The sequence below is a fragment of the Arachis hypogaea genome, chromosome 17 (assembly GCF_003086295.3).
Source record: "Arachis hypogaea cultivar Tifrunner chromosome 17, arahy.Tifrunner.gnm2.J5K5, whole genome shotgun sequence".
Lineage (NCBI taxonomy): Eukaryota > Viridiplantae > Streptophyta > Magnoliopsida > Fabales > Fabaceae > Arachis > Arachis hypogaea.
Window position 1 is genome coordinate 575,934 of NC_092052.1, and position 19,061 is coordinate 594,994.

General features: G+C 34.1%; 3 protein-coding genes across 10 annotated transcripts; 1 reads left to right on the forward strand and 2 right to left on the reverse strand.

Annotated features, from left to right (window-relative positions):
- Positions 1 to 7: 7 nt before the first annotated feature.
- On the reverse strand, positions 8 to 2,085 carry LOC112766629 (nudix hydrolase 2). 3 transcript variants are annotated; one of them, XM_025812527.3, is made up of 7 exons: positions 1,943 to 2,085; positions 1,671 to 1,758; positions 1,207 to 1,586; positions 858 to 935; positions 721 to 771; positions 283 to 317; positions 8 to 153 (listed from the first exon to the last, which is right to left on the reverse strand). In XM_025812527.3, exons 1-7 carry the CDS (start codon positions 1,997 to 1,999, stop codon positions 15 to 17), a joined length of 828 nt encoding a protein of 275 aa, XP_025668312.2. In that variant the 5' UTR covers positions 2,000 to 2,085; the 3' UTR covers positions 8 to 14. The 3 variants fall into 3 exon arrangements, with proteins under 3 accessions (XP_025668312.2, XP_025668309.2, XP_072079138.1); XM_025812524.3 differs by having other exon boundaries at positions 1,828 to 2,058; XM_072223037.1 differs by having other exon boundaries at positions 1,891 to 2,053.
- Positions 2,086 to 4,343: 2,258 nt separating this feature from the next.
- LOC112766282 (E3 ubiquitin-protein ligase ORTHRUS 2-like) lies at positions 4,344 to 8,336 on the forward strand. The gene is made up of 9 exons (XM_025812189.3): positions 4,344 to 4,931; positions 5,024 to 5,565; positions 5,648 to 5,773; positions 6,135 to 6,234; positions 6,352 to 6,413; positions 6,496 to 6,598; positions 6,813 to 6,957; positions 7,096 to 7,313; positions 7,711 to 8,336. The coding sequence occupies exons 1-9, from the start codon at positions 4,494 to 4,496 to the stop codon at positions 8,008 to 8,010; spliced, it is 2,034 nt and encodes a 677-aa protein (XP_025667974.1). The 5' UTR covers positions 4,344 to 4,493; the 3' UTR covers positions 8,011 to 8,336.
- Positions 8,337 to 14,850: 6,514 nt separating this feature from the next.
- Positions 14,851 to 17,419, reverse strand: LOC112766283 (SNF1-related protein kinase regulatory subunit beta-2-like). 6 transcript variants are annotated; one of them, XM_072223038.1, is made up of 5 exons: positions 16,716 to 16,826; positions 16,456 to 16,614; positions 16,081 to 16,258; positions 15,580 to 15,882; positions 14,851 to 15,496 (listed from the first exon to the last, which is right to left on the reverse strand). In XM_072223038.1, the coding sequence occupies exons 3-5, from the start codon at positions 16,189 to 16,191 to the stop codon at positions 15,176 to 15,178; spliced, it is 735 nt and encodes a 244-aa protein (XP_072079139.1). In that variant the 5' UTR covers positions 16,192 to 16,258; positions 16,456 to 16,614; positions 16,716 to 16,826; the 3' UTR covers positions 14,851 to 15,175. The 6 variants fall into 6 exon arrangements, with proteins under 6 accessions (XP_072079139.1, XP_025667978.1, XP_025667976.1 ...); XM_025812193.3 differs by lacking the exons at positions 16,456 to 16,614; positions 16,716 to 16,826 and adding an exon at positions 17,275 to 17,419; XM_025812191.3 differs by lacking the exon at positions 16,456 to 16,614 and having other exon boundaries at positions 16,716 to 16,964.
- Positions 17,420 to 19,061: the final 1,642 nt, after the last annotated feature.

Below are 19,061 nucleotides of genomic sequence, written 5' to 3' on the forward strand. Positions count from 1 at the left end.
ACTGAAAATGAATTTCATTTCAATTGACCAAAGCATATATATACCTTAGATGCCACAATTTCTGAAGCCTGACTATGGATGTCAAAGGAGAGAGGACGTAACATGGAAACAAAGAACATATCTGACTTTTGGAAGAACGATTTGTGGCTTTGCCTGGTAATCATTCCAAAAAGAAAAACACAGCGAATAAGAAGGCCGCCATACATATCATCAAATTAAGTTTTTGGACAGCAAAATGGTATGAACATGCAGATGCTGGTTGATGAAGTCTAATTTTCTTACCTGAATGCTAAGATTTCGACAAATTCTGTCTCTATCTGAAAGGATGATAAAAATCAGTGGCATTAGGATTCCATTGAAGTTTGTCAACATGGACATGGTAAGCAAAAGCAAGCCTCATAGTTTTTGTATGCTAGTAAACCACATTAAATTACTGAATAGTGAGTACTTTTGTTTCTTGTTAGCGTATAATTAGGATCCGTTAGTATCACTTATAATTTTTTTTGGTGACTACTTATATTTATATAGCATATTTGTGTATTTATTGTAGGATTTTGTTTGGAAAGGTACAATGTACAAGGGTGTATATAAGTGCTAGAGAATCAAAATAATAAAAACGTAATATTCTATAATAAATATTCAGATATGCTAAATAATGCTAATTGATCCTAATTATATGCTAACATTTCTCAAATTTAATTTGTGTGCTATGTTGCTTACCCCTGTCTCTTCTTTCACTTCTCTAATTGCAGCTGCACATATGTCCTCACCCTGCAAATAAAATTAAAATGTATTAAGAAAAGTACAAACACACTTTAAAAAATTTCATGATTACATGAATAATCATTTTGTTTTACTTCATTAACAGTTCCTGTAGGCATCTTCCATATACCGGTGCCTTTGAATCTGCCACCAGTTTCTTGAACCACAAGCATCTATTCAAATGAAACAGGACAATTTATTCAGAAAATAAAGTACAACATATATAGGTTACCACTTCAAATACAAGACTTAGATAGACCCTGCCGCATAATTTTGACAAGTACACACGCTTACGTGTCAGCTTGTAGTGACATAATTGAAAGGAGAAGGACCAACATAATTTATGGTCTTTTAGATAGAAGTTTGAAGTTTGAATGGACCAAGTCAAGAGGAATCCAGAAAATGCAAAAGTGGAAAAGAAAGATAAAGAAAGATTGTTAGTACCTCCCTGTTGTTGTTGATGACAAAAGCACCAATACCAACACGGTGTGAAGCATTCTGTGGGATGGTATCAGGAGAATGAGGAATCCAGTATACAAGCATGAGGTGATCTGGTTCAGCATGGTGGTATCTGAATCCAGCCTTGACCGCAGTGTCAACAAGATTTGAATGTTTTATGGGAAGCTTAATCCACACGCCCTTCTTTCCCTGTTGGCTCCAATTCGAGATTGAAGCTTGCAACCAAGAACTGAAATTCAGAGGCTCTATAGGGTCCTCCACTTCCACGTTGACAACAACTCCGCCGTGTTTATCCTCTTCTGCTTTAAGCAATTCAATGCCTCCTTCTCCCATTTTCTGAGATTGTGTTGTTGGAATGAACACACCTTAAATGCAAAATTACCTTTTTATATACGATGAAGAATAATGGAAAATGAAGACCGTTGACACGACAGTTGAATAAGACTAACCTGCTCCGGGGGCTGGTGGTTGAGGTTCAGAGCCAAGAAGGTTCCTCGGTGGAAGAATTGAAGGCGCGGTGAAAAAGCACTGAAGTTGCTGAAAAAATGAATATTATTATTATAAGATGAGATAGTCATATAAGGAAAGGGTAATTTGGTGAAAAACCTGTGTATCTACGTGTAAATGAAATTGAAGATTAGAATGAAGGGGAGAGGAAGAGAAGGACACGTTTTGGTGAACAGATGAAGATGAAACAGCGTCGAAATGAATGACCACCAACCACAATATTAAAAGAGCTACCATCATCAATGAAATTGAATGCCTTTTCCCGTTTCATTTTAGCTGCCTCTCTCTTTCTTTCTTAAATAATCTCAAGCTTCATACAACACCCCAATACTCCCGCGTTTTGTTCTCTTATTTTATGAATACTATCACATCCACCTCCAATCAAATTTCTATGCATTTTCAGTTTTTAAATGGCTTCCCTCACGTTACATTTTTTACCAAATCAATATATATATATATTATATTTGTGTCTTGTACACCATTTTCATCTAAAATGAGAATTTCGCAAGAATTACTCCTTTACTATTGAATCAATAAATTTATAATAAAGGTTGTGTAGGTTGTTCCAAGTTACCTATAATTTAATTAAAATATTTTAAATTTAAATTTAAAAATAAAAATATATTTTTTAGAAATTATATATAATAAATAATATTTTAAAAATAAAAGTATTTATTAATTTTTTTAACTTTTATATTTTTATATAATTAATAATGTTCGACAAAATTTATTTTAGTGTATATATTTTTGTCCTCACTCTTAAAAAATTAAAATTTTTTTGTTCCGTCACTTTTGATAACCTCAAATCTAGGATTTTTCATTTTGTTGAAGTGCTCCAAAAAAAATATTAATTAAAATACAAAAATATAAGTCTTTTTTTGGCAGTAGTAACTAGTATTCAAAATTTGTGGTTTCTTTAACTCAAAGCCTATCTATGGTAAATTATTAAAAAAAAATACTTGAGAACACAGAACAGTACCTGAATTTATGAGTATAATTGAGATAATTTGGTTCTTTAATTTTCTTTAATCAAAATCTTCTATATCCTTGATAAGGATGGAAAAAAAAGCTACGGAGGCGACTTTGATGTGTTAGAGACTAAAGCCTTGAAGTTACTATTTATATTTGAGTGTGGCACCCATTAAACTCTAAAACCCAAATAAAATAATATCTCTAAATTTATTCTCATTTAATTTCAAATCAAAAATAATAATGACTTCTTTAACTACAATAATTAAGAGCACCATTGTATAAGTCATATGATGTGAAATAGTAAATATATAAGTCATACGTTGATTATCACGAGTAAAGATGTGAAATAGTAAATATACTTTAATATTGTAATTTTTAATATTATTTTAAATTATGAAAAGTACATAAATCGGACTCTCGAATTTGTGTTTAAAAATTTTTAAAAATTTGGGATACACATCTTATTTGTGTTTAAAAAACTAAAAAAAATTTAAAAAATACAATGGAACGATTCGATTTGTGTACTCCAAATTTTTTTAAACACAAATCGGAGATTCGAGAATCCGATTTTTGTACCTAAAAATCGGATATCCGAAATTTCTGTATTTCTTAAAAATCGGACAAAATCACAGCAGTTTACAATTTGAAAGAATACCATTGTTAATCCAATATTAAAAATAAAAATATAAAATCCAAACATAAAATTATTTTTACTTTTTCACAGGATCTTTAAAAAAAGACAAATAAAAAAAAATCTTTTCACAGAAACTTACTCAAAAAAGTCCTTAGTATTTTACCTTCAAAATCCATGTAAATTTCATTGCAAATACCTCTTGTTTGGTTGCTTCATGCGATCTCTTTTGGATTTAGTTGAATTTTTTTTGTGTGAAAAGATGGGTAATTTATTAATAAATTATTTATCTCTTAATATTATTAGAATACAATATTTATACATTGAAAATATAAATATATATTTTTTGTTTTTATAGAAACTATGATAGGAGTACGGTGGATTATAATTTAAAGTAAATCGCAATAAAAGTGTAATGGTTTGCGTTGAGTTATGTGTGAAAAAATCGCTACACCTTTTATGCGGTATGGTAGTTTTTATATAGGCAAGCATTATATAAAAAATTGTTGAAAGAATGTAACAGTTTATTTTCACACGCAACTCAACGTGAATCGCTATTCTTCTACCGCAATTTACGTCTAAATCATAATTTAGACGCAGTTTTCATATAAATAAAAAAATATATTTACGACTTTAACGTATAAAAATTATATTTTGATAATATTAAAAACAAATAATTTATTTTAATAACTTACCTGAAAAAGTCGTGAATATCTAGTCTGTTGAGAACTTTTTGTTGTACATGACATTAATATCTTAAGGTAAGAAACAAAATGCAAAATTATAAACATAAATATAATGAAAATATATAGTATGATATTTATTTATAAGAGAATATCCCCATTTAGTAGTGCATATTCATATTCATTTCACAATGAGTCAATCTTGCAAGTTACCAATATTTTATTGGAAAAAAAGAGAAGAAAAAGACAAAAAATAAAAATAAAAAACAAGAGTAGAGGGAAAGGCGAAAATTGGATAAAAATTTAAAAAGAATGTTCCCTCCTACTTTGTACGCCAAAATGGATGATACTAAATAGTAAATATTAGAGTAGAGTCCCTTCCCTTCCCAACAATATAAAATCCCGTCTTTTTCTCACTGTCTCTCACACTCTCTCTCTTCACCCGCTACTATTTTCTTTCGCCAGTCACACACCACTACATGGCCCACTCCAAGGCACTTCCGTGCGACTCCGACGGTGCCTGCATGCTCTGCAAGCAGAAACCACCACCGCACGAGTGCCTCACGTGCCGGACCTGCCATACCCCGTGGCACCAGCCATGTCTCCCCGCCGGCACCGGCCCTCCTACCATGGCCGAGGTCAGCACTTGGGAGTGCCCTGACTGTGCCGATCCTGCCCCTGTTCAAGCATCGGCTCCCGCCGTTGCCGGAAACTCCGACAGCTTAGTGGCGGCGATCCGGGCGATTCAGGGAGACACCTCACTCACTGACGAGGAGAAGGCAAAGAAGAGACAGGAGCTCGTTTCTCGCTCCTCGAAGCCACTCGCAGCAGCGGAGAATGGCAAAGCAGAGAAGGACATCTTCGATGGGAGTCTGAACTGCTCAATCTGCATGCAGTTGCCGGAGAGACCCGTCACGGTTAGTTTGTTCTGTTCTGGATTGCTTCTTCATGTCAATGTTCACACCATTCAATTTTTCGGAGCTGATTATTTTTTGGGTTGGGTGTGCAGACGCCGTGTGGTCACAACTTTTGTTTGAAGTGCTTCCAGAAGTGGATTGGGCAGGCAAAGCGGACCTGTGCGAACTGTCGCAGTCAGATCCCACCTAAGATGGCCGAAAACCCTCGGATTAATGACCAGCTGGCCATTGCGATCCGTTTGGCGAGGCAAATGAAGGCCACGGGGATGGTGGGTGCGGTGGCGCAGCCCAAGGTGTATGTTTCTCGAAAAAACGACGAGCTTCCAGACACTTGCTTCACCACTGAGCGGGCGAAGAAGACCGGAAAGGCCAACGCGTGCAGTGGTAAGATTTTTGTGACGATTCCTTCGGATTTTTTGGGTCCAATCACTGCTGAGTATGATCCCAGGAACAATCGTGGGGTTCTTGTTGGGGATACTTGGGAGGACAGAATGGATTGCAGGCAGTGGGGCGCCCATTTCCCTCATGTTGCGGGCATTGCTGGTCAAAAGGGTTTTGGTGCTCAGTCTGTAGCTCTTTCAGGTGGCTATGTTGATGACGAGGATCATGGAGAGTGGTTCCTCTACACTGGAAGGTAACTAACTGCTTTGCATACTCATTTGCTTGTTTTCTATGTCTCTGTTGATTGAGTTTCTTTGTGGTTGTTTTGTCTGCAGTGGTGGAAAGGACCTTAGTGGCAACAAACGCACCAACAAAACACATTCATTTGACCAGAAGTTTGACAACATGAATGAGGCCCTCAGAGTGAGTTGCCAACAAGGTTATCCTGTTAGGGTTGTGAGGTCAGTAATTTCAATCATTTTTATAATCATTCCCCTTCATCACATGTAATTGATTGACCAAATCTATTCACGCCTTTGCCAGAAGATATCCACATTGCTTCTTTATTATTCCAAATCTATTTATGCTTATATGCAATAAAATCAATTTATTTCATTGCCTTGGCTTTTATTTCTTCTCCCAAGGTTTCCTTCTAATTTGTCTTGAGTTACTGTGTGAATATGAATGGTTTAGTCTGTTTAATTTTTTAGTTGATTCTCGTGCTTGCTCATATTTTTGGATTGTCTTAGTCATGCCTTTCATCTGAGTCTCGTGCTTCTGTGTAAATATTTTTGCCTTGTTCATGTTCTCAATCTTTGTCAGGTCCCACAAGGAAAAACGATCTGCTTATGCACCCCAATTTGGAGTGAGGTATGATGGAGTTTATCGAATAGAGAAATGCTGGCGTAAGAAGGGAATACAAGTAAGATACTAGGAAAGCCTTGTAGTTAATTACATTTAATAGATCCTAACATTTTTTCCCTATTGAATTGATTATCTTTCTCCAAAATGATCCTCAAGAGTCCTCTTTTTGGGTTAGGGTTGCTTGGTTTGCAGATATTTGTTTGTTAGATGTGACAATGAACCAGCTCCATGGACAAGGTTGGTTCCTTGTATCATTGTGTGTCTTTGTGTGAGTGCATATACATTCAATCTTGAACTTATTTGGGTCATTCATCTGCAGTGATGAACATGGAGACCGTCCACGCCCACTTCCAGTGGTTAAAGAGTTGAAGGGGGCAATTGATGTAACTGAAAGGAAGAAAGCTGCAGCATGGGATTATGATGTAAGTGGTGTTGTACAAAACTATAGTCTGTTTATTTTTCTTGTATCTAAAATTCTAAATGTTATTGCATTATGAGGTATTGATTCATTTGCCCCTTTTTTCTACTAGGTTACTAGGTTAAGACAAGATAATCATCACTTGTTTTGCCCTAGATATTTTGCATATTCTTTGTTCCATTGAATTTAATTCCACCTTTATTGTTTATACATTTTAGGAGGAAAAGGAATGCTGGATGTGGAAGAGACCCCCACCACCAAGCAAGAAAATGGATGCTATAAGGTGTGAAAATGGGATATCAGAAAAGATAAAAATTGTACGAAAAGTCAAGACCAAGCCAGTGAGAGATAGGCTTATGAAAGGTACATGTTGCCTTGGACTTTCCTATAAAGACTTTAACCATCTCTTAAACCACTTTGATTTGATGCCTTTGCAGTTATTAGTATGTATGAGATTCTTAAGTTGATATAATTTTGCTTCTTGCTTCATCGATTTTGCAGAGTTTGCTTGCCTCTTGTGTCGCAAGGTGTTGAGCGTCCCTGTGACAACTCCTTGTGGCCACAACTTCTGCAAATCCTGTTTGGAGGGTGCCTTTTCTGGCAAAAGCTTTATCAGAAAGAGGGGAAGCGAAGGTGGGCGCACCTTGCGAGCACAGAAGAATGTTATGAAATGCCCTTCATGTTCAATTGACATAGCTGAATTTCTTCAGAACCCAGAGGTAGTACATCATGTCTCTTTCTAATTGTCTGAGCATATCGTTGGTGATGGTATTTGGGAAAGCATGAATTTGGTTTTACTCCCAAACTATTTTAATTAGGAAGGTGAATGTTATTGCCATTGACTATCTGTTTTTGCTTCTTGTTTTATATTTGACACCAAATGTGGATAACTTAAAATCCAAACGTTAATTTGTTTTTATTTTCTGTTAACCCAAAGTCACTGAAAAATCTTAGGCCTTCTTTGAAATGAGATTCAATGGAGAGTTGGCAAGTTTAATTAGGTGGTGTTCACATTTAGAAATAAATCTTCTAAAGAGGATCATTCATAAATATGCAATTTACAGTTTGTATGTGATCTTGCGATTGTATTTATGCTGTTTCTGGCCTTTGCAATAGGTTAACAGACACATGATGAGTGCGATAGAAGCCCTCCTCCGCGAGGCTGAGATGGAAGAGAGTTCTGAAGTGTCCAATGACAAAAATGATGAAAATATAGAGACTGTGAATGATGATGATGGTACAGAAGTTTCAAAGCCTTGTGATTCAGGTGAGAATGTCCTAGAGGAGATCAAGGACAATGATTTGAATCAGCCACACAAGCGCAGAAAGGGTGCTGGTGATTCAGCTATTGTGAACACTGAGGAGCAAATCAATGTGGCAGGACTAGAGGACAATGTAATGACTTGCAGCACTTAAAAAGGTTTGGTGTTGGATTGGAGCAAGCTATTTTGAAATTACAGACATAGCTATATTTTTTTGATTGGATGGGGATATAGCTACATACATACATTATTAGCAGAACCAAAGCTATATAACTTTTTGTTGATGGCTAGCTCCTAGACTTTACTTTTAATTGTTGATTGTTTAAGCTCGTTTAGTCGAGTAAAATTCCCCTGATGTTGGGATTTGTAGTTTTCCTATAGCCTATATATAGCCTTGTATGGAATATGGATTGGTCATTGGAGTATGCTTTCATTTTGCAACTCTAAGAAAAATGAATGCATATAAATTATACATTGTCATTGCTTATGTTAGTACTTTGTTATTGTTAATAAAAATTATTTTATGTAAAATTATTTCATCTAATTTATGTACATTTGTAGTGGCTGGCTTGGATGGTAGACATCTTAAATTTTATATACTATTACAATTATAATTATAATTAGAAGTTAATTTTTTGTATAATCAAGGTAAAATAATGAAAATATTTAATTGTATTTATCCGATTATAGGTTATAGATGGGGTATTTTATTTATACTGAAAAGAGGGGCAATTACAATAAATTATGTCTATGGATTTAATAAAAATCAACACTAAATTGTCGATGTTACAAATTAAGAAAAGTATAGGTAAATAATAAAAATATTAAATAATGTGAATAATGGATATATTGGATATTTATTTTATTAGGTGTGTGGATAGTTAATCTAATATTAAGATTTAAGTGGGTAATTTAAAAGTGTAGTATGTTTTGATTTGATTGGTGGTTATTTATGTTTAAGAAAGTTATTGGTTACCTAGTATTACTCTACAAATGGTTTGATTTGTTATTTAGACTCTCCTGGCTTAAAGCTTGTTAAAATGTCTGATAAATTTTTTTTACAAAAATAAAAATATTATTTAAAAAAATTAATTTTTAATAAACATATTTATATATAATATATCATATTTAATATTTATAAAAAAATATAAATTTTAAAGTATTTAAAATATACAAAACTATTTATAATTAAATATAATAAATTTAAAATATCTTATAATTTTATTAATAATAAAAAATGATTTATATATGTAATTATGTATTAACAGGTCTAGATAAGCTTGACAAGCTAATTAATTAGTCTGAGTCTGACCTATTAACATAATAAGACTTTTATAAGAGGTTGAACTTGTGTCTATTTTATAATAGGCCAAACTAAATTAAACACAGACTAGGCTACAGTCCTTGACAGACCGTGGTCTTTTTGCACCCTAATAATATCAAATGCTTTTATATTGATGGTGTATTAACTTTGTCTTTGATCTCAAAGTTAATTGAAAAATTTTAAAAATTATTTTTTTTGAGATTTTTACTTATAAAAAATATTAGTATTAATATTTAGTGTAATTTTTAAAATTAAATTGTAGTTTTTTAAGAAGCTATTTAAATGTTTATACAAAAATAAAAAAAACTTCTTTTATAATAATTTTTTATTATATTTTTTTTAAATAAATATTTTTAAAATTAAAAAATTAAATAATTTATTTATAAGTTTCTTTTAATAAAAATATTTATTATTTAAATTATTTTTTTAAAATCAATTTAATTAAGCTATTTTACCAAATTGGCTCTATCTAATGTTAATTTTTTTTTTGTTTACCACGGTATCTCTCAACCCGGAAGGCTAATGACTAATCCGTCGCGGTACTGAACTCCATTTAAGGGTTTGCCGCTAGCCAATGGATTGCTGCATGCACAAGGCAGAATTCGAACCTCCGACACTTGTTTAAACGGTCTAGTGAACTAACCACTAGACCAACCCAACTTGGTTTATCTAATGTTAATTAACTTTTCACTTTTTGCCAATCTCTTACAGAAAAATTGGGCCTACGTAATCTTTACCTGGAGATATTGGCACTTGATGAGTTGCCCCTGTTTTTTTTTTTTTTTTCAAAAATTATTAACATGCCCTTCTTTTGAGTGAGAGCAATGGCATTTTTAAATAAGTAATAAAAGTGCGAAATGCTATTCAACGCGGAAGTAGAGATTTCAATGGTTGGTAGATTAATTCTCTATCAAAGACCAATTAAGCAAGAACACACCGGATGTAACATCAACCCCAGGTCTACTTAATTTGTAAGGTAATCTAGAACTATATAATTAATTAACAATTGGAGGAAAAGTCCATGTATGGCGTTACCCAAATTTAAGTAATATATATTTGGTAGTTACAAAGAATTTGCAATCCACTTTCCAGCCAGGTTCCAGCGTAACGACGGAGTTTCTCGACTTACATTTTTCAAATATGTGAATCTACTCAATCTAGAATTCCTCCTGTTTTTTATTTTATGCTTTTAGCGCCAAATCACGACTCTCATAGTAAGTACTATTGAAATGTATTATTTGTATTTTGGATTACCGAGTTAATACGTGTCCTGCTCAACTTAATGATAAAATAGAGTATTTAAAATTTTAAATTGTATACAATAACTATTATAACAACAAAGTTTTGTCTCAATAAGTGGGGTAGGTGGGATTAGATATATGGATTAAACGAAGTGATTGAGCTCTATCATATATTATATCTACAGTAACAACTATTATATGTAAATTTCGTTTAACCACTTCATGAATAATCTTCTTAAGTCATTATCTGTCTTTTACCTTTTGTCTATATTTTATCTCATTCCTCCTCCTGACTAAGTAATTTGTCGGTCTTTTTTTCTCACATGTCCAAACCAGCTTATAGCACCTTTTTCACAATAGATGTTATTCCAACTCTTTTATATCTTTGTTCTTTATTCGATCCATGTATGACCACTCATTTATCTCAACATCTTTATTAAAGTCACACTTAACTTATGTTTATGTTCTTTTTTGACCGCCTAATACTCTATACCATAAAGTATAGTTGGTCTGGTAATAGTGTGATAAAATTTATTTTTTAAATTTTAAAGGTATTTTTTTATCACATATAAAACTAGACATACTCTATCATTTTGACTAACTTGTTTGAATCTTATAATTTACATATTTAAAGCATTTAATTTTTTATAGGATTTTTTTTTATTTTTACCAAAAATTTTAAATTGTATATAAAGTAAAAATTATATATATTTCACAAATAACAATCTTGTTACTAAAATTTAAACAGAGATGAGTAAAAAGATATAATTTTCAACAAAAAAAAAGTATGATTAAGAAAACTGGATGGGAAGGTAAAATAAAGGAAATCATAAACTATATTAAGTATTTTATAATGATAGATAAATTTGTTGGTTATCATAAAAATAGATTTGTATCTTTTAAATTTTGAATTTTATTTTATAATAATATATAATTTCTCACAATTTATTTTATAAAGAAGACTAAGAAAAGAAGAAATTATCCTTTATTTTCTCATATTTTCAAAAATTAGAAGATTTAAATTCATAAAAATATATTGACGTAAAAATAATTAAAAAAATAACATATAATATAACATTTAAATTTAATTAAGGTGAAAATTAGATGAAGTTAAATTTATAAAAAATTAATAATTAAAAATCACTAAATAACTTCACATATTTAACTAAATTATCAATTTTGGAGAGAGTTTTCACCCATAATTAAACATATAATCATATTATAAAATGAAATGAAGGGCCTTAGTCCTTACCATCCGCTGGTGATTGGTTGACCGGTTGACTGACTTTGGAGTCTACTCTGGAAAAGTCTCCAAAGATTTAAGTAAAGTAAGTTGTAACTCCCAAACCCACGTCGATGGCAAAGCCTAATAATATATAAACAGAGAGATGGCCACAACCACAACGCACTTCATAGCACGATGGAGCATCCAAACCCGAGAGGCAGGATAATGATGATGAAGCCTCTGCTTTCTTTTTGTCTTGTCAGTCTTTTGCTTTCCTTGCTTCTCTTCATCTTCTACTCCTTGAAGCCCTTCCTCCTCCAGCAGTTCTCCAAGACCTGCATCTTCCTTCTCTGCAATGGACTCATGTTCTTCATAGCCATCAACTCTGGTCTCAATGCATCCCCGCCAGAAGAAGAAAACACTTTGATGATAGTGGAACGTGAGAATTCATTGCAAGACGCTCTTGAACAAGAAGACTTTGAAGACAAGATTGTAACCGTGGTAGAACAACAAGTTGAGAGAGAGGAAGAGGCAAATAATACTATAGTGATCGTTGATGGACATGGTACAGTGGACACAGAGGAGTTAAACAAGAAATGCGAAGAATTCATTAAGAAGATGAAAGCAGCATTCAACTCTGAAGCAAGAGATAACCGGTGGCTGGTCCCTGCATATTATCCTCCTCTTTCTCTTCTAACTTAAAAGAAACTGATAAGGTGTCATAGTTGTAGAAATTTTTGGTCACTTTTTTTTTTTTTGCATGTTTGCGGCTGCTTCTGCCGGAGTATGTATTATTAATATCTTCTCTTCTGTTCTATGGACCATGTCATGAATGAAGATGTTAACTCTCCTTAATTAGTATTGTTTCTGAAATGTTTACCTTCCATAATGGAAGCAGCATTCACTGAACATCCTTAGGATCATCAATGCGATTCTGGATTTCTATCACGTCATAGGAAGGATTTGTTTTGTTTCCGAACAACCAACTATTCAGCATTTATTTTGTTCTAATTTAGCAAAGTATAGCGTTTGTTTGACTTGTCATAGGATCCCCAACGGAGCTTAATGCAATAAACATAATTTACTTTGTTTGACTTGTCACGCAAGGAGTGTTCCGAACGTAAGCAAGGTTGGAAAAGCAAAAAGATAAAACAGGATATTTAATCATCGTTGAATTAAAATAATAAAATCATACATAATTATTATTTGACTTTTTTTACCAATATCTTGGATATAGACTTCTAGAGATTTTTTCGCCCTATAGAAGGGTTCTGGTTCTGCCTTTACCAATACCAAAAATGTGTTAACACTTAACACACGATTTGAAATGTCTTGTGCAATTCTAACTGGATCAAAATCAAACAAACAATCATTGCTTTGTTTGCTTTGTCACTTGTATATATGTTCAGAAAGTAAAAGAAGGCACATTATATTATTGCAAACATGGAATAGAATGAAGAGTCCTGCCTTGTAGCTTCCTTTATCAAAATTCAAGAGTAAATATATTAATATATATAAGGTTGAAATATTCGTCGCGGAGTCACGTGGCATCTTCCTTTTTGTTCGCAATGGGACATACGAAGCAACTACGTATTGACCAGGTCACCACACACAGACGCACTGGACGAATGTGTGGGCCTACACTCTGTCCATTTTCCTCCTTGACACGAACAGGAACATATAAGTAAGAATCGCTTTCAGGGCAGAAGTTGATTATCCTTCAAAGGACGGCGACATCCAACAACTTTGATTTCTAGGCCTTGTTATTCCCATGCATAGTGTGTTTCCCAATAATCAAAATCAAAGTATATTATTAACTCTCTAGCTTAAATTGTTAACGAATAACATTTTTATTTTGGACTCATGGTCCCTACCCCACCAACAGATTGGTGTAAGCAAATTAGATATAGAAACTGAAAGCATAACCTGTTAACTGTCCTTGAGGACATTCTCCTTTCTTATTACTCAAAGTTTCCGAAAATGGCATCTTATTGCCTATTTCTATATTTCTTCAAGCAGTGTGACAATCCCCACAAACCCAAAGGTTCTTGATTTTCCTGAATTCCTGATTGCTAGTTCAGACTTTCGAGTGAGAACAAAAGCAATTGCCAACTTTTCACTATGATAGCTCAGCAGCTCTTGTTTGTTTTCAAGTTCAAGATCATAGAGTGCGTATTTGCTTTCAGGCACATATCCAGCATCCCTTATTTTTGAAAGTAGAACATAGTTCACACCATTCTGGGGCTCAATAAGCATCTTGGCAACATGCTCCTAAAACTGTTCTCCATCCATTGGCATTGTTTTGATAAAGTCATCTAGCTTGTTAACATCACCCGCTCGTCCAAGGAGGTCTGCCATACAAGACAAGTGCTCTATTCGAGTCTCTAGTCCATACCTGATCTGGCAATTGCCCTTGACGTGTATAGCCTGATATCATTGAATTCCAAGAATACATGTTCCGCACATGATCCAACCCAAGCTTGCACAAGAACTCAAAGTGCTAATAACTGAGAAATTTGAGGGCACCATTCCATGTCTCCTCATTGTATTGAAACAGGCAACTGCTTCCTCAAATTGTTCATTGTGGTCAAGGCCAGAGATCATAGAATTCCACGAGACAAGAAGTTGGATCCCCCCCTATGGCAATAGAATTCCATGATGTGACACGAGGAGCATCATCATACATGGGCATGTCTGAAGAGAATCGAGACTTAGAAATTAAGGCATGAATATCCATGCCGAGTTTAAGCTTTCCGTCTTGGCAAGCTCGAAGGGCACTACCAATGGCATAGTGATTTGTGCATATCCTGAAATCAAACAAGACCAGGAAACAGTGTTCCTTTGGGGCATTTCAGCAAACAGCTTCCGTGCGCTGATATAATACATCATCGTCTTTGGTATGCCAACAAACTCCTACCACTTGAGAACCCTTGGATTGCTTCCTAACCAATTGTAGCATGTAAAATTAACAAGATATTTTCATTCCTTTCTTATTGTAACAGATGAATCATACAAAGTGTTTTGATGATGACACTTGATAGGTGTTTATGCAAGAGAGGAGTAGGCATTAGGCTGAACATCAGTGTATGTGCCGTTTAACCATTGCCAATTCTAGAACATGAGATGAATATGTATTGTATTTGTGTATATAAATAAGGGAGCTACTCAAATGAAGATGTAAAAAACATCTTTTTATGAAGATGCTTTGTATAAAAGTGTGATTTATTAATTTGGCCACACTTCAAATAAAAACGAACACTTTTATAACATATCAAAATCTAACTCTACAATCCATCATCTAAAGGTCAAAAAGAAAAATCATCACATGAAGACAATTATAATATCTTCATGGGAGTACCCACCTATAAATAAATAAATAATATTCCCTTCAGTTTTTAAGAGGGGAATACATTGCTGATTGTTGAATGCTCATTACCTACTTACTACATTACTGACCTTAACAAACAAATAAATGGTCCCATCAGCCCAGCATAGTTCAAACACAATACACAAACTCAAAAATCTTTTATCATCTTTCCCTTGGGAGGGACTTGTACAACACCATGCTCACATATTTCTGTCCAAACTTCTCCGTGGAACGCAGGGCGGCGAAGTCACCCCCATCGGTTTTGTGGATGTATAGATGATTGAGTTCCAGATGGGAGGGTCTAGGAAGAACCGTGGATGAAGAAGAAGGGTCATCTCTTGTTGTGAGTGGTAGTTGTGGTGGTAACTCGGGCGGAGGCCTGCCAAACTCATCGTCGTTTAAGAGCATGTTATCATAAGTCCATGGTGGGGATGGAGGATCTTGGGCATCACCTAACCTTGCAGCCGTTTCTGGAATATAATCCTGCAAATATGGTTAAGCATTAAGTAGATATTAGAGGAGAAGTAGTCCAACAAGTGTACAAGAATTGGAAAGAAAAGAAGTACCTGCAAATCCAAGATGTTGTAGGGGAAACCAGAATGATCAAAAGCCCAGGGGAATTCTGGAGCATGGGTGAGATATCCATCTACAATGAAACGGTAATGATAGATACCTGTTGGGAGTGCTTTAACAATGGCATAAGCATGAGGATGAGGGGGAGACTGCAAGTGCAGGGTGTCTCTGGTTTCCCAGTTGTCCCATGATCCTATAACAGCAACATCCCTGCTTACTGGATGGTTCCAAGTAATATTCACACGTTTCAATCTCTGATGTACCACTCTTTCTACATATCCATCTTGCATTTGCCGCTGGGCCATGCACCACCAGTTACACTAGCTTAGCTTTGCTTTTTAATTTCATTTTTTCATACATCAACTAACAATCACAAAATTAAACATATCATAACTGAACACCCTGCAACATACACTTGAGCAAGCAGTATCCCTTTGTCCTGTCACAAAACACAATAACAAGAGCTGACACAGATTTAAAAGGGATCATCTGACCTGTGGTGCTGTTGCTGTTGGGGTATGGAATCTCAATTGTGGTTCATACTTGTCATCATCTTTAAGTCCAGAAGTGCCTTCGCCGTCTTTTCCTTTGCCATGACTTCCCATCACCCAAAGCAGAACAAGTTGATTGCAATCGAAGTGATGTAAACAAGATGATCAAAGGAAGCTACAGCTGCCAGCCACACAGCACGAATCGAATCCATTAGATACATCATAGCATACATGATACAGCAAACAAACAAACAATAAGAAAGCAATATATAGTCACTTTCACACCCATTTCCCTACAGTCTACATAACATACAACAAACCCTTTCAAGAAGCAACCCAACCTCCCTAACTGCCATTCTTCCTACACAACATACATACCCACTTTTCTTTTGAATCTTTGATCATCAACCTCTCTCTCTCCCTCTATAGACAAGGTCTATGTTATGTAATGTTATATTCTCCAATGAGTTTGGAAGATTCTGCTCAGGACTGTGACCTGGTTTAAGGGGGAGAATGTTCCCCTGCCATCACGAACAACTTAACAACCACAAACTGTACTGTGTCATCAACTGTGCACATCATTCGTCTTTGTAAAGAAAAATCAAAGGGTACAAATAAAATTGGTTTAATTTATATACCATGATGATGGGGGTGCAGCAGGTGAGTGAAGTTGTTTTTCATCCAACAAGTGGAAGGTGAAGTCAAAAGGAAAAGCAAAGCAAGGTTGCTCTAAAAGGTGAGATCACACTAAAAAAAATAGCTATTACTCTCAAAATAACATTGTGGTTACACTCTACACAGGAAATCATGAGTTGTTAATTAGATTTTGACGCCTTCAACTTTGTCCTTACTCTCTCTCTTTTTTCTTCTTATTATTAAACTTCAATGATTTTCAATGCTACAGCACTTCTTTTACCAATAACAACACTGCTGCAATTCAACAACCAATAAATACTACCTAACAAAATTGTTATGTATTATAAATCCTAAGCTTTTTTTTTATTTTTTTGTCTGGTCATATAATTGAACTGTTGACATAATTGGAGTTCTATTATTAGGAATACATCTAATTTGGCCATTCATTAAAAGATGGTAATCAACAATTATTTCATTTTGAAACTTCAATTCCATTGCTTCTATATATAAAATAAATACTTTGTTAGGCATATTTTGTGTTGAAATGAAAGGGACTGATACCTCTAAACCAAACAAGAAGCGGCACACTGCATCTCCTATTCAATATTCATGGCTGTAGGGTTTGGTTGAAATTAAATTAAAGCAGAGATTATTATTTAAATAAGTAGCATTTGATACCGGGCAATAACTTATACCACCCTATACTATATTTTATGTTATCTTTGGCGTCATGTCAAATAAACAACAACATACCAAGAGGACTTTCTTTTGATACAAGACACTAGGTTCGTGTTATCGAATTAATCGAGGATTCTTTAATTTTTCTCTTATGCCTCTGCTCCCATGAAACCAACAAGAACTTGCGCCATCAGGTGGTGACAAAATCCCTTGTTGGATGTTATGGCTAATTTCGGTTACATTATAGTAATTTAAAGAAAAAAGATTAGTTCCTTTGACACATTTTTATGTTCTAGAATTTCGTAGCTGTGCCAATTAATTATATAATTAAGATGACAAAGACACGCAACCAAAGAAATATTATCAGGATAGCTTTTAGTAATCCTATGTTATTATTGTTAGTTAGTTCACTCAAATGCCAATAAGATATATTATTTTGACAATTTTTTTAGTCTCTAATAATGTAATAAACGGCGTTATATCTCCGTCCTGAAGCAAGCATATAGGCATAATAATGAAGGTGGTGCCAAACTGAAATTAAAAAAAAATTCTCCAACGACGAAAAGCAGAGATACTTATGGACCTTTTGAAGCATATATAAGATGCAAGAATTAATAGCATCCCAAGATTCCAAAACAAGCACGTGAAAAAGCAAAGAGTTAAAGCAAGATAGATTCTTGTTTAGGCCACATAAGTAGCTCCAAATAAGGCTTAATCAATTATTCGACCCAACTTTAGCATAAGCATAGCTCCCAAATAATAAAGATCTCTCTTTGTATGTTCAATGTTCCCATGTGGTTTGTTTTTTATATTTGTTGTGAAAGGGGGTCAGCAAGCATAATAGGTGCTAGTTGAGCATTGTCTTATTAGTCCACTAAAGTTTGTGAGAGCAAATTATGGAGCAAGTGCGTGGGTATCTCCTTTTAAGCATCCAATCAATCATCACAACAAACCCTCAAAGTGATTCAGATGGTAGCCAGATTATGTTTTGCTAATCTCACTCTTCATTTCCTTCCTCTGCTAATAAATAAATTAAATTATTCAAAGAGGCTAGGAATCACTACACATAGCCGTTGGTATATATAGGTGTTTGATGTATATGTTCTTTGTGTTAGTGTTGTAAGTGTGAGGAGTGTTAAAGTTAGTTCCACATCAAAGAAAACAAAGAAGAGTGAAGAGTTTATAAGATGAGAGACCCGTTAAATTGACACCTTAAGGTTTTGAGTTGGATGTGTTGTCTTTTCATTTTATGTTCTCTTGTTTGATTCCTCCCTAAAGTTTTCCCGATCAGTGAAGAGTTATAATTTGGTTTTCTTCTCTAATAATATATGTATATATATATATATTATGGCTGATGATAATTTGGTTTTCTTCTCTAATAATATATGTATATATATATATATTATGGCTGATGATGCATGTTAGATAGTATAAGAAGATATAAAAATTAAAATAAAAAAGGGTAAAAATGGGGTAAGGCCATCACTATCTTAACTTAAGGAATAAGCAGCTTAATAAGTAGCTGTCAGTTTGCTGGCAAAGTGATGAAGGCTTTTGTTATTAAAATATTCTCCCTCCTCTTTTCGTTTATTGTTAAAGTCTTCAAAGCGCATTTGTATGGTAAAGAAAAAATATATATGGTAGAAATGTGACACGAAATAAAATATGGT

What these genes read in the sequence shown, in the direction of transcription:
- LOC112766282 (XM_025812189.3), top strand. Translation starts at nt 4,494, where the DNA reads ATGGCCCACTCCAAGGCACTTCCGTGCGACTCCGACGGTGCCTGCATG. An exon ending in TGCCGGAGAGACCCGTCACG is followed by an intron (nt 4,932 to 5,023) that starts GTTAGTTTGTTC and finishes TTGGGTGTGCAG; the next exon opens with ACGCCGTGTGGTCACAACTT. An exon ending in AATTTCTTCAGAACCCAGAG is followed by an intron (nt 7,314 to 7,710) that starts GTAGTACATCAT and finishes CCTTTGCAATAG; the next exon opens with GTTAACAGACACATGATGAG.
- LOC112766283 (XM_025812193.3), bottom strand. Translation starts at nt 16,191, where the DNA reads ATGGGAAGTCATGGCAAAGGAAAAGACGGCGAAGGCACTTCTGGACTT. An exon ending in CAACAGCAACAGCACCACAG is followed by an intron (nt 15,883 to 16,080) that starts GTCAGATGATCC and finishes TGCATGGCCCAG; the next exon opens with CGGCAAATGCAAGATGGATA. An exon ending in ACAACATCTTGGATTTGCAG is followed by an intron (nt 15,497 to 15,579) that starts GTACTTCTTTTC and finishes CCATATTTGCAG; the next exon opens with GATTATATTCCAGAAACGGC.
- LOC112766629 (XM_025812524.3), bottom strand. Translation starts at nt 1,968, where the DNA reads ATGATGGTAGCTCTTTTAATATTGTGGTTGGTGGTCATTCATTTCGAC. An exon ending in CTACAGGAACTGTTAATGAA is followed by an intron (nt 772 to 857) that starts GTAAAACAAAAT and finishes TTTTATTTGCAG; the next exon opens with GGTGAGGACATATGTGCAGC. An exon ending in AAGTGAAAGAAGAGACAGGG is followed by an intron (nt 318 to 720) that starts GTAAGCAACATA and finishes TCATCCTTTCAG; the next exon opens with ATAGAGACAGAATTTGTCGA.